Source organism: Nannospalax galili, unplaced genomic scaffold (genome assembly GCF_000622305.1).
Source record: "Nannospalax galili isolate Female #2095 unplaced genomic scaffold, S.galili_v1.0 scaffold54, whole genome shotgun sequence".
NCBI classification, from domain to species: domain Eukaryota; kingdom Metazoa; phylum Chordata; class Mammalia; order Rodentia; family Spalacidae; genus Nannospalax; species Nannospalax galili.
Window position 1 is genome coordinate 6,298,239 of NW_008341028.1, and position 13,543 is coordinate 6,311,781.

At 49.7% G+C, this 13,543-nt stretch overlaps 1 protein-coding gene across 13 annotated transcripts in view; it reads right to left on the reverse strand.

Moving 5' to 3' along the window:
• Megf11 (multiple EGF like domains 11) overlaps positions 1 to 13,543 on the reverse strand; it is a 373,828-nt gene that overhangs the window by 10,756 nt on the left and 349,529 nt on the right. For 9 of the 13 annotated variants that reach the window (XM_008836327.3, XM_008836326.3, XM_008836334.3 and 6 more), the window contains 8 exons: positions 11,857 to 12,003; positions 11,378 to 11,512; positions 6,645 to 6,773; positions 5,413 to 5,541; positions 4,843 to 4,971; positions 4,260 to 4,388; positions 2,799 to 3,035; positions 1,406 to 1,524 (listed from right to left, as the gene is read on the reverse strand). In XM_008836327.3, coding sequence (XP_008834549.1) covers positions 1,406 to 1,524; positions 2,799 to 3,035; positions 4,260 to 4,388; positions 4,843 to 4,971; positions 5,413 to 5,541; positions 6,645 to 6,773; positions 11,378 to 11,512; positions 11,857 to 12,003 — 1,154 coding nt within the window. The remainder of the gene's footprint in view (positions 1 to 1,405; positions 1,525 to 2,798; positions 3,036 to 4,259; positions 4,389 to 4,842; positions 4,972 to 5,412; positions 5,542 to 6,644; positions 6,774 to 11,377; positions 11,513 to 11,856; positions 12,004 to 13,543) is intronic. The other 4 variants (XM_008836330.3, XM_008836339.2, XM_008836328.3 and 1 more) reach the window with 3 other exon arrangements.

Here is a 13,543-nt window from a genome sequence, read left to right on the forward strand (position 1 = left end):
TACATGAGGGCATGTATGTAATTTCACATATAGGACCATGCTCGTGGACACACAGGAATCCGTGGCAGAACTGACTCTAGAACTCATGCTTGCCTGTCTTTGCTGCAGATGCCTCATCTGCCAGAGGGAAGGGTCTTGTCTTTATACAGTTATTCTGAGCCAGAGGATCACCAAGTGGGTTCCTCCACAGTAACTCCAGCCTTTTACTGAAAGAGTAGAATGAGACAAATAGCATGGCCTGGAGCTTTTGTCTCCCTGGCTATGGCCTCTAGCCTGCTGCAGCTTTTATAACATGACAGTAGTTTGTCAAGGGCCTCATCCTGAGCAACTAAATTCCCTTCTCAGCTCCTCAAGCTTAAAGCTGAACCTGGGAACAAGAATCTGGCAGGAAGAGTGGCCAAAGCTATTGGGCCTTTTGGCACTCTGCGTGCAGCCTGTTTCATAGGAAAGCAGGCTGAGAGTGCCGACAAGGTGCTGCTGTCTTGATTGGCCACCCTTGTTACTGTGGGGCCCAGGCTGTAATGCTTCCAGGTCTGTGGGCTGGTAGTCATTCTCCAGGGAACAGACAGGGATGGAGGGATCCTCAGAGTCCAGGGCAGATGCCTGGAATATGAAAGCTATGCTCCTAGCCCAGGATTGCTGTTACAGGAAGCCAGGCTTCTTAGGACTGCCCACTCCCCCAAATGGTTTCAGTATATGTGTATGTCACATTCTCAGGTGGCTGTCAGGAGGTGTGCAGCAAGAGCCCCTCACAAACCTTATTCTTGGGGACTATCCTGTCTGTCTCTCTGTGCTTTTTACTAGTCCTTCAAGGGGCACACTACATGCAAAGACATCACTCTCCAGGAGTTTGTAACTAGGGACATCTAGCTGTGCTATGAGCCAGGGCTGTGTTTGCAGCTGTCAGGAGGCTCCACATTTGGCTGACCCCCCATTTCAGTGATAATGCTAGCTACAGTGTTTGGTTCTGTATCTCTTGTGTTGATAACTTGGAGTATGTCCAAATTTAAGAGGCATCAAGGGGTTAATGGGATGATAGTAGTTCATACTGTGTTGCTAACATGCTGCAGTGATCTGTCTTAGACAGTAAAGTGGCTGCACATGATATTGCTTGTACTAGTAAGTACTAGTTGTCTACACACAGGTACAGTGCTATGTTCTAATGAGTGACGGCAGTGTGGCTTGCATGAGATGACACTTGCTGTCTCCATACAACAGGAAACACCCTGTTCTATGACTCAGAGTATTCACATTCCCATGAGTCCTAAGGCTGCTCTTCATGTAGTGGTTCTACGTGGAGATTCTACATGGAGATTCCATGTGGGGGGTGCAGTTCCTTCCTGGGCAGAGGGGAGTGCCAGTGAGAGAACAGTGGGTGGGGGCTGGGGAGCCAGGAGGCCGGTACCTTGGTGGGACTGTTCCTGTCCAGAGTGCTGGCCTGGCTGGTGGCAGGCCCCCCGCACGCCAGTGCGTGGTAGCTGGCATTGGAAAAGCACTGGGCATGGCTGCTACTTTGAGACAAATCTGGGAAGAGAACAAGGACCCATATTCCATCATATACCTGCCCTTGGCATGAGATACCCCTAAAACTAATGCTGGGGATGGGCATTTTTGAGAGACAGTTTCCCCAAACTGTCTGGCATCCGCTAGCTGTAAAGCAAGCTAGGGAGAGCCTGGCTTGCTCCTGTTTATGCAAGCCCTCCCTATAGCTCATAAGACAAGGCTTATAGTATAAGGGTGGCACTGTTGTCTGGAGCCTGTCAAATGCTGGCTCTCATGGCCTCATATATCCTAAGTTGCCGCTTAGAGTGGCTGACTTTTCCTTGCTTCCCCTAGGGTCAGACCTCAATATTAAGTACATAAATAGAACCCTACTCTTCTTGCCGCCAGCCCTTCTCTGAGGATTCCATAGGGCTGGGGAATACCTAGTCACCCCTGTTCATCGTCATCATAGAAGAAAACCCCCAAATGTCTGTGGGCATGGACTTTCATCAGAGAATATTGGCTTTGGTTGAACCTCAGGAGGTCCTCGAAGGTAATTTCTATGGGGCCAGCTCTGTATCCTGCCTCTGACATGGAGCAGGTACTCGGCAGGAATGGCTGAAGTGGCCTGGATGCTCTTAAGCACAGAGTTAGGAGGCTATAGGACAGCTACAAGTCATGGAGAGTCATCACCCTATGCTCACTAGGGCAGGCTCAACCTCCTGTGGCCCAAGGCTAGAGGCAATTTTGGAGCCTTTAGCAGTTCGCTAAAAGCAAAGCAAAAAGCCTTCTCAAGGTACCAGTTCCGGGGAGAGAAAGGATCTGGCCCAGTAGCCCCATACCCACCCTCTCAGACTCTCACAGGATGTCCACTGGTATTGCTACCACATGTGGGCACATGGCTGTAGCATATCTATCAGAAGGACTCTTCCCAACCTTGTAGAACTCTACCAAGTCAGGTACCACCCCATGCACTACATTAGCCAGGCCCTTCTCTGGGACAGTGGCCTTCCCCCAGGAAAGCAGTTGATACTGCCCAGCCTGCTAAGGTGGCCCAGGCATCCATCATACTGGGGAGATAGGAAAGTTACTGCTTACTGTTCATGTAGCTGCAGCCAGATGAGGAGGGTGGAGAAGTACCCAGTCAGAGCTGCAAAGAGCTTGGATTCCAGGAAACAATGCCTTAGAACCCCAAATAGGTTCCCACCCTCAGCCACCTGTCCTGCAGGTATAACACTCTTTGAGCCATTAATACAAGATCACATGCCTCTTCCTGGATTATGTGGGTAGGGAGGAGATGCTGGGCATATCCTGACCTGAGAGAGAGTAGTCAGTGCTGGTCATCCTCATGGCTGGAGTGTAGGAAACACGAGGAGCCAGGTCACGGCCTTTCTCTTTCTGCCGCTGACGGCGCCAAGCAAACAGGCCCAGCAACACCACGACGAGGAACAACAGGAGGACAATGCCTGTGATGGCGCCTACCGAGTGCCGTTCTGCACCCAGAGCTGGACTGATCTTGGTGTAGGGATTCAACTCATCCATCATGAGAGCAGCTGTGGACAGAGGGAGGTCTGAGTTTCCTCTTCAGAGCTGCCTGTATCCCCACACACTTCTGGCTGGCTCTGCCTTCCCATCCCTCCCTGTGCCTCTGTTTTTTTCAAATGCCATCTTTAAAGGGGATTGAGTCCTAGGGTTATAATAAAATAAATGCCTATGCAGTATTTACTCTGTATTATAGTGAGTTAAAGTTACTCTCAATCTTTGTGGCAGCCCTATGTAAAAACGGACTAATTTCCCTTTCCACACAGTTGAAAGAAGAAAACTAAAACTGAGTCACCAAGGTTAGGTAACTTGACCAAGATCCACCCAACCAGTAATCGGCAGTCAGGAAAAACTGGCTTCAGCTCTTCTTCCTGCTTGCCAGCTATGTAATTCAGAAAGCCAGAGTTTGTTCCTTTGACAGAGGGCTAGTAATCCCACCTTCGCTAGCAAGTTATAAACACCAAAGGTAGCCTGGCCTTGAAAGCTGAGAGCTGGGTGCTTGCCGGGGATTACTGCCCCCAAGACACCCTCTTGATTATACTTGTATGGCTGGGCCCCTCTGTGCAGGGGCTGTCCTCTAACTGAGCAGCATCTAGACCCCTCCTGCTTTCCACTGCTGGCTGTGAACAGAGCTCATCATTGTTACCAAGGAGGAAACACTGCAAAGGAAGCTTGTCTTATGTGGGTAATTTAGAGCCCATTTTTCTGCCCCCATCATCTAGAACCAACGAACAACGTACAGCACTTTATAAAGGAATCTTATGTGCACAAAGCCATTTACAGAGTGCTCACATGTGTCAAAGCCCCTTACATTGCCTCAGCTGCATCATAAGCTGTTGCTTGACTGTAGAGCTAGAGCCAAGGTTGAGCCTCTCGTGTTCATTAGCCTTGTGTGCACATGGAGACAGAGGTTAACCTCTTTCCATTTGCAGGGGGGAACAACAGACTCAATAAAAGAATACAGAGGACACTTAGCAGGGAGTGGCAGAAGTGGAACTTGGCAGATTCAGCCTGGAGACCTTTCCCAGCACTAGCTTGTGATTCACCCTTACCTGGCTCATGGGGAGCTCTCCAAGGATGAGCATGGGGGATCAAAAAGGATCCCTGCTGCTCCTCTCCCAATTATGAATACAAGGTAGTGTCCTTATAAAATTCAACTGCTCTGGGTGGCACTCTCTGGATCCATCATTGGGTCCTTCCCACCCTGCCCAGGCACTCTGTCACCTCTGTGTTACCTTGGTCACATCTGATTCCTTTGAATCCAGTGCTGCAGTAACAGGTGCCAGTGACATGGTCACAAGTGGCATTGTTCATACACTCACATATCTGCTGACACCCATAGCCAAAGGTTCCTGGGGCACATCCTGTGTAACAAAGAGTGCAGGTAGACAGTGAGACACAGCCATACTTTACCCCTCCCTCCATGCAGGGAAGACCATGGCTATAAGCCAGTTCTGTCCTATCCAGTGTGAAGTCTATTGAACTGGAGTGTTCACTGTGTTTAGATTGCTGGGGATGGACAGAGGAGGAAAGGGCAGGCCTTACCCAACTCATCAACACATTTAAGTGGTATGCCAAACCCACACTGGGGCCTCACTCAGGCCCTAGCTCTGCCCATCATACCCCCACTCCATCTCAGGTGAAGGAAAAGATTCTCCAAGCAGGAGTACAGGTTTGACCTTCAGTCTCCTTTTACCCTGAAAGTATGAAGTATAAGAGCCACAGATCCCTGGACGAGGAGATTTGAAGGGGAGTGGCTTCCCCTGTAGTAGGCAGAATCACCGCCCAGATACCAGGCGAAACATTGGAGCAGCTTACTCTGCTCACAGTGGCGCCCTGTGAAGCCTGTTCGGCAGGTACACTTCCCAGTGATGTGGTCACAGCTGGCTCCATTCTGACACTGGCATACACGTCCACAGTCCTTCCCAAAAAATGCTGCCGGGCAACCTGCAACAAGACCTCGGGTCACAGGTGCTATGGGCTCCAGACAACTACAGAGATGCTGCTGGAACTACATCTGTCCGCTGCCTCCTTTGCAGAATGGGGTAAAGGCCAATGAGACCCAGAGAGTCATCTGTACCTGAGATCTCATGCTGAAGGGTTGGAGGGTGGGGGTAAGGGGATCTTTGCAACAGGGCACCCCATAGCAGAGGCCACACTCTGGTCTTCTTGCTCTTTAGCCATGGAATTTTCTCCCCATGGTCTGAGGGGCTGATCTTGCTGATTGCTGGGGTATCTTATAGCCTTGACCTTTTGGACTTTGGGTGACCCTGAGTGTAGCTGGCTCTGGGGCCATTTTCTTCCCTCCCTCCCATAAGCCAAGACTATGCACAAAGTGGCTAGTAGGCCTCAGTACGGGATTGGGAGAGACTGGGAGGTGGGGCTTACGCTGTGTGCAGAAGAGTCCAGTCCAGCCAGGGGTGCAGTGGCAGGCCCCATCGTCGGCGCTACAGCTCGCCCCGTTGTGGCAGCTGCATGTGTGGAAGCAGGCAGAGCCCCAGAACCCCGGTGGGCAAGCTGGGGGTTGGGTAGGATGCAGAAGGTGAGGTCAGGGCAGAGATGGGCAGGTGGAAAGGGAGGGGAAGGGGAGTACATGTCAGAGCTAGGACACCAGGATGGACCTGGGGACATCTTTTGGTCTTGGGGCACTTGATACCCTATTCCCAGTGTGTTTTAGCTCCTCTTGGCCTAGTGACCAGGGATTCCCATGAGGTCCAGATTATCTGCCCACTCTCTTAGTTGTGGGTGACTAAGGCAGCCCCACTTCAAGTTCCTGTGCCTCTACTCTTAGGGGGACTGATGTGGGTTAGAGTGGAGTAAACACTAAGGGTGCTGACTTCCCCACCAGGGCAGGGACCTTCCTAGGATAGGGGCTCTCTCATCTTTGGGGTATTGAGCTGCCTGAGGATGCAGCCTGTGTCTTCCCACAGAGTGGAATTCCCCCAGGCCCAGCCATCTCACTGGGCCCTCCCTAGAGGAACTGGCTAGGTTTCATACATCAGATGTGGCACTCCAAAGGCCATCCCAGAAAGTGCCCCCATCCCTCCAGGGATGACTGTGCTTGCCACGCTTCTCCATTCATAAACTCCAGCGTGCCAGCCTTGTCCTCTCCTCCCCATCCACACTTAAGAGGCTGCTCATTCTGCAGGTAGACGCTAATGGAATATTACTTCCCATAATTCATATATAGAATTAATGGTACTGTCAACACCTTTAATACCAGCAGTAACAATACTTATGGTCGGTCCCAATAACTCATCAAGTTAGCTATAGCACTAAATGAGACTTGGTAGGTTGGAAGGTGGGTGGGGGAACAAGATGACTCAGTGGATAAAGGTACTTGCTTCCCAAGCCTGGTGACCTAGGTTGGGTCACCAGAACCCATGTAAATATGGACAAAGAGAACCAACTCTATAAAGTTGTCATCTGATCTTTACACACATGCTGTGGTACGTGTACCCCTATACATATATGGTACCCATAGTAATAATACAAATAAATAACTGGGTCTTGGGTGGACATTCTTGACTGCAGGACAGTTCTTCCCTGCAGGTAGAGGCACCAGGGTAGAAAGAGGCTGTGATGCTGGGTGAGGGCATTTGTAGGGGGCAGCAGCTTACCTTGTGAGCAGTCCTTGCCAATCCATCCAGGGAAGCACTGGCAGGAGCCATCGATGGGGCTGCAGGTCCCGTTGTTGGCACAGGAACAGAGCTGAGCACAGTCCTGCCCAAAGTGCCCTCCAGCACACACTGTGAGCATAAGGCAGCCTGGCATTTGCCCTCTCTCCCAGGCTCTGTGGACCACCACTCACACAGCTGTACCCCATCCTGAGGTTCCTAAGCCCCAGCCACAACTACCCCAGGCATAGATCTCAATGGGAACTAGCACCTGCAGCAGCCAGCCCCTTGCCCTTCTCTATCACACACAGCAAGTGCCCCTCATGCCACAGCTGCACCTCAGGAGGCCACATTCTGTCTGACTTTTTAGATAGAGACAGGCTGAGGCCACAGATGGCATCACTTATCTTGGGTGTCACAGGTGGAAAGTGGTGAGGCAGGGGATAGACTTGCTGGACTCTCAGTCCAGTCCTCCTAGAATTCTCAGCTTTCTTCTTCCCAGCCCTAAATTTTATTGCTCTCACAGTCACAGGAGTGGAGGATGTTGTCAGATGGAATGGCAGGACAAATGCAAGGGGCCACATCTGCCTGCGGTTTGACTGTTGGAGGACTGGCCCCAAACACTTGTCCTTTGACTTCCCTCCAGGTCCAAAGGCCTGGTCTTCTACTGAACCTCCTTTCAGTCATATATAGGGTCCCAGCCCCAACTATGGAGAAGTCACTCCTGATCCTTAGAGGAAGGGCTAGTGTCAATAGCCTGTCTGCTTTTTGATGATTAGATCTGAGCATTAACAGCACCTACCAACGTCTTCTTGCAGCTTTCCTCCACTTGCTTCTTAAGCTGGAGCTCAAAGGGTCTTAACATCTCCCCACTGCCCCAGAATACATCTCTGAATCACATAGAGTCCATACCTCATCTATCTCCCCTGGGTTATCTTTGACTACCCTCTGCCTGGGTACATGGACCACACACCACCTTCTAAGTATACCCCAGGTCCTTCTGTACCATGGCTGTTGCCTTCTAGAATTCCTCTGACCCTCAAGTCCAGCTCTAGAAGTCCTTCCCAGAAGACTCATCTTCAGTGTCACCTGCTTCATCATTCTTCCACAGTAGATTGCTAGTTGTCCTTGGATACAAAGTTCCTTTTGCAGAATCTCGAGTTTTACTGGGCTATGGCCACGTGAAATAAGGACTTCAGTGGCTGTGAGATGATCTTCAGTTGAAGGATAATGTGGATTATGAATAAGAACTGTGGTGAAGATGGCTAGAGTTCAAGCAGCTATCTTTCATGTGAAGTAGAAGCCATGGCCTCAGGATGGCAGAAGGATAAAATAAAGCCAGAGATCCCGACAATCCTTGTCAGCTATGTTAGTATTCCTCGGTGGCCTGGTTTTCTATCTTTTTGGCTTTCTTAGTATGCAAGAGAAATAATATCATTTTCAAGCCACTTATTTGGGACTTCTATCATACTTATGACTGGGTTTAATCCTGGCTGATCTACCTCGCTTCTCTTTTCTGGGTGGCTACATCCCTGTTTGAGGCTCTACATCGCTTCTTCCTTAGATTCCTGTTGCTGAAACCTGGAGCCTGTTTCAGGGAGTCCCACTCCTTGTGATGTCCCCTACAATGTCTGGAAAAACAGCAGGCACTCAAAGCTCCAAGGCCGAGTGCCACTCTTCTCCCCACATACTCCCAGGGTCTGCCAGGGAAAGCTGAGATCCGATATCCCCTGGCCTAGGATTTGTGAGGGAAGAGAACAAGGTAGTCTCATTTTCTAGTATATCTGCCTGTCCAGTAAACACTGAGGAAATAGGCAACCTTCCAGAAGGTTCTACTGGAATAAGCCAAGGACCAGGAAAAGATACTGACTTTTGGAAGAAACTGGCTGCCCTCAGCTCAGGTCTTTCAAGCCAGCCAAGGCTGTCACATACCCCCTTCCTACACATTGTCTTTACTGCCAGGCCCTTACCCCAGCCTAACTGTGGGTGGCTGGTGGCTAAGCTATGTGTGTACCCTGTGCCTCCCGTATGGTTAGTGGATAGGACAGATAATAAAGTCAGAGGGACATAACTGCCCAAAGCCTTGGGTTTAAGTCCTAGTTTTGTTATGCATTCAGCAAACACACACCAGATACTGATCCAAATGCTTCACAAATGTTAATATTAGTTCACTTAATAATGTTCTCATCTTCTATATTCTCTTTACTCTCTCTGATTAACTCCACTTTACATATAGAGAGAGGTTAAGCAATGAGAGGGTTACAACATTTCTCTAAAGTCACATGGCTAAGAAGTTTGACTGTTTCCTAACCAAGGACATTTGAGCAAAGCCCTTCACTCTTCTGGGTCTCTATTCCAGCCCTCTTCCTGCCCCCCTACTTGCAAGCCTCTGGCCTTGGTAAGTAACTGCAGGCAAGCTGGCTGCTCTGGGCTTCCCCTGGTAAAAAGCCTTTGTCCTTTCCTGGGCAAGTCTCTTGCCTGAAGGAAGACTTCACTGGTTTGCTGCTCAGACTCAGTGTTCAGAGGACCCTATTCCATACCCCTCTGTCTTGGGAGAAGGCTTCCTTACACTCTTACCTTGGAGGCCCTCTGTTGGCTGAGCCACATGGAGCATCAGGCTCTGTGTGAGCAAAGTGTCAGAGCCTCTCCTAACACCCTTAACCCCACAACTCTGAGCTGTTCTAACAAGACAGTCTCCTCTTTAAAGTCTCCCCCATGCCCCCACAAGGCAGACAAATTCACCCGCTGAGCTGCTTACTGTGATCAGTCTAATGCATTAATTGGTCAACTTCTTAGCTGAATCAAGAATCAGGGATGGTAAGGGGAGGAAAGAGGAGGGGTTAGTGAAAAGAAAACATCGGGTTATATTTAATCTATGTTTAATGATTCCAGGGAAGCAGTGTCCATAATTTGTAACTCACTGGAAAGCCAGTCATTAGAAACTGTCAGTTCAATTTTTTACAAGGTTTGAGACTTAACCAGGGCAGTTGCCATTAATAGCAAGCTCTATTAGATCTATACGTGGAAAATACTCATTAGGCCAGTGGGCAATAAATCAGAAGAAGTGGGCTGCAAGAGTTCCTCCTTGGGCAGCATAGCTCCTAATTTAGACTGGGCCTGTTTCTATTGACAGGAGGGTCTCCTATGTTTAATAAATAAACCTTGTCCTGTCAGGTAGTGATTAAACCATCCTAGGAGGGCTACAAGCAAATGAAACTGTCACATATGTTTTCCTGGGGCCCAAACTTCTCATGACCTCAACGTATCATGGAGTCAAACTTCCATTCGTGTATTAAAAATAGCCCAGCTCAGTAGACTGTTTATCAAAAGACTGGATTCTGTGAGAGGTAGTGAGCTTTCCAACAAGAGAAGTATTTAAGCAAAGGCCAGGTGACAATCTTGTCTAGGTGACCTTGAAGTTGCCTTTAGCTCTGAGTTCACCTTATCCTCAGATTCCTTTCCTTGTAGGGGCTAGACTGTCAATTCTGCAAGCTGGTATCCAAGCTGGACCAGGTTCTAAGCTGTTCTAAGCTCTAACCTGCCTTCTGAGCCCTCTCCCCATCTCTGGTTGCCACATCCTTTATCCATTCCCTATTGCTGGGCAGTAGCATGCCCAGGCTCTGCTCACCCAGAAAGCCTGTCCTTCACCCTGATGAGTAAAGCCCAGTTGAAGTCCTGCAAAGTACATGGACTGTCCCTTACCTCACTGTCAAACTGCCTGGGCCTAAGGAGCCACCCATGGAGCAGTGGATGGTGTGTGCTGGGTCTAGTTCTATCCTCTCATGATAGCTAATATAGAAGGATTTTTACCAGTGGTGTTGATGTCTGCCATGGCAGAAATGTTTGTCACAGGACTCTTCCAAGTGTTGTAAGGCAGGTGCTTGCCCCCTGAGAACTAGGCTGTTGGGAAGCACAGCATTGCAAGCTTTATGGTCCCTTTCAGCTTCTGTGCAGTGTGCTGAAGGCCTGGAGTGATGTGAGGGATTCTGAGGTTGAGACGGGGAAGTATGTGTGGCCAGGATTAGTGCTGTTGACCTGAAGGGATGTAGGGGCTGGAGGACAGGCTGGAGAGTGGCCATCTCTATACCACTGCCTTTACTACTCAGCACTCAGCACAGCTCACTGGGGCCACCAGATGTATCTATGATCATTTTATGACTCGGCCTTTTGTTTGCTTGCTTGTTTTATTTTTTGAGACATGGTTTTATGTAGCCAAGGCTAGTCACCACCTCTCTTTGTAACTGAGGCTGACCTTGAAGTGCTGGATTCTCCTGCCTCCACCTCCTGAGTGCTGGAATTACAGGTATATGCCACCACATCCAGTCCATGAAGTGTCGGGGTTCAAACCCAAGGCCTCATGCATGCTAGGCAAGCACTGTACCAACTGAGTACATCCTCAGCTCTGGTTTTGGTTTTTTGAGACAGGGCCTTGCTAGGTAGCCCAGGCTGATCTTGAATCTGTGATCCTCCTGCCTCAGCCTCTTAAGTACTGGGCTTATAGGTATATACTGCCATGCCTGGCTTATTTTTCCATCCTTTTAGCAAGGATGTTGGAATCTGAATTCATTTCTGCCTCTTGCCAGCTGTGAGACTGAAGGTATGTCCTTTAACATCTCCAAGCTGGTCCCTTTAACTGCATAGTGACTTTGTCTCATGCCACATGCTGTCCAGTTCCCTACAGAGCAGGAAGGGAATCCCTTGCTCCCTACCCTGGCCTCCCCACCAGTTGAAGGTACCTTGATTGCACAAGGCTCCAGAGAATCCTGGCAGGCACTCACAGATCCCACTGACGTGATGGCAGGGTCCATTGCTATGCACACAGAGGGGACAAGGCTGAGCGCAGCCATGGCCGTAGAACCCTGGTGGGCAGACTGAGGGTTGGGGGAGATGGTGGTCAGAAGCTGGGGTCCCAGTCAACCCAGCCAGCCTTCCTGTTCCCCATCCCAATAGACAGATTCCTTGAAAATGGGGAGTGTCTAGGCTCCTATACCTGGAGTCCCTGAAGTCTACACCTGAAGAGAGGAACTGTGGGCTGCTCCTGAAGCTATTGAGATGAGAGGCTGAGCTTGGGGACAGTGCAGGGAGAGGAAGGTACAAAATGGAGGGGAGAGAGGGGCACTGCCGCCCATAGCCAACCTCCCATAGGCCAGCACTACTTCAGACTGGGAAGAAGAGTGAGCTGCCAGAACGCTTCAGGGTGGGGACATAGCCTTACTTCTCTGGCATAGGGGTCCTCGGAAGCCAGGGGCACATTCGCAGCTCCCATCTTCTGGGGAGCAGGAGCCTCCATTCTCACAGCTGCAGGACACCGAGCAGTTGGGACCCCAGCGACCTGGAGGGCATGTGCTGTCACAGTGGATGCCTGTGGGCCGAAGGGTCAGTGGTAAGGAATGAAGGCAGGGGAAATGTGAAAGGAAACCCAGTGGAGGCAGGGCTGATGCAGGGACTTTTGGGAGGAGGCCATAGCCTTCCAGGGTCCTCAAAGACAAGAAGGAATCAACCAAGCAAAGGACTCCTATGAGCAGAAAGCAGGAGGTAAAGGAAGACTAAGCACAGCACAATGGCAGAGCTACTGTAGGCTCAATGCACCCAGCAAGGGAGGAAATGGTAGCAGCAAGAGGGCACTAGATGATCTGGCACCATGAGCAGGCCTGGGAGGAGCTGGGGATATAGCTCAGTTGGTGTAGTGCTTGTCTAGCATGCACAAAGTCCTGGGTTCCAACTCCAGCACCACATAAACTGAGTGTGGTGGTATCTGCCTGTAATCCCAGCACTCAGGAGGTAGAGGCAGGAGGAGCTTAAGTTCAAGATTGGACCAGTAAGATGGCTCAGAGGGTAAAGATGCTTGGCAGGCAAGCCTGATGACTTGTGTTCCATCAACAGAACTCATGTACAGGTAGAGAGAGAGAACTGATTCCACAAATTTGTCTTTTGACCTCCACATGTGTACTATAGCACATGTATGCCCACACCCACATCACACATGCACAAACACTATCATAAGTTTTTTAATAAAAAAAGTAAAAGGTCATCCTTAGCTAAATAGTGAGTTCAATGCCAGCCTGGGCTACATGAGACCCTGTCTCAGAAAAAAAAATACATAAGCCAGGAGTGGTAGCATATATCTTTAACCCCAGAACTTGGGAGGCAGAGGGAGGCAGATCTCTGAGTTGGAGGTCAACCTGGTTTATAAAACCAAATCAGCCAGGGCTATATAGTAAGACCCTGCCACAAAACTACAGCAAAAGCGAAATGTACACACACATACTACACTTTTTGTATCATATATATACACACACATGTATAAAATAAACCAGTTACTTTAAAAAATGCTAGCTGTACCCCAACACACTGATACAATATCACTCACTTTGATAAACATCAGCCTATGAGGGAATGGATGAGATTTCTCAATAAGAGAGAACAAGATACAGTCCTCCTGAGAGCATAGAAAATTTGAGCTGGGCTGATTTCAGCCTAGAAGCTAAGAGGGAATTTGAAAAGGCCAGGGCAGGGGCTCCTCCCAGACAGAACCCCTTCCAGTCTGACATTGTTAGGTGATTGTACCAGGCTCAGGAGACCAGCTGGGCTTTGGAAGGTATCAAAGTCTCCAAGGGGAGCAAGATTACTTTAAAAATTATGTCTGCCTTGCTATAAGGACAGGGACTGAGAGAGAAAGCAAGAGGGACGAAGACTGCCCTGCCCAGCAAACAGTCAGCCTTAGTAGTGAAGGATAGCAGTGGGACCAATTTGGAGGCAGCTAGAATCTGCAGGCCCACCCAGCAGGGAGGTGGGAGAGGAGACGTGGAGAGGCAGAGGGCTGGGGACCTAGGGAGGTGAGGTAAGGCCTCCTTACTTGAAGCCGGGCTTCTTCATGTGCCTCACCTTGTGTCTCAACCTTA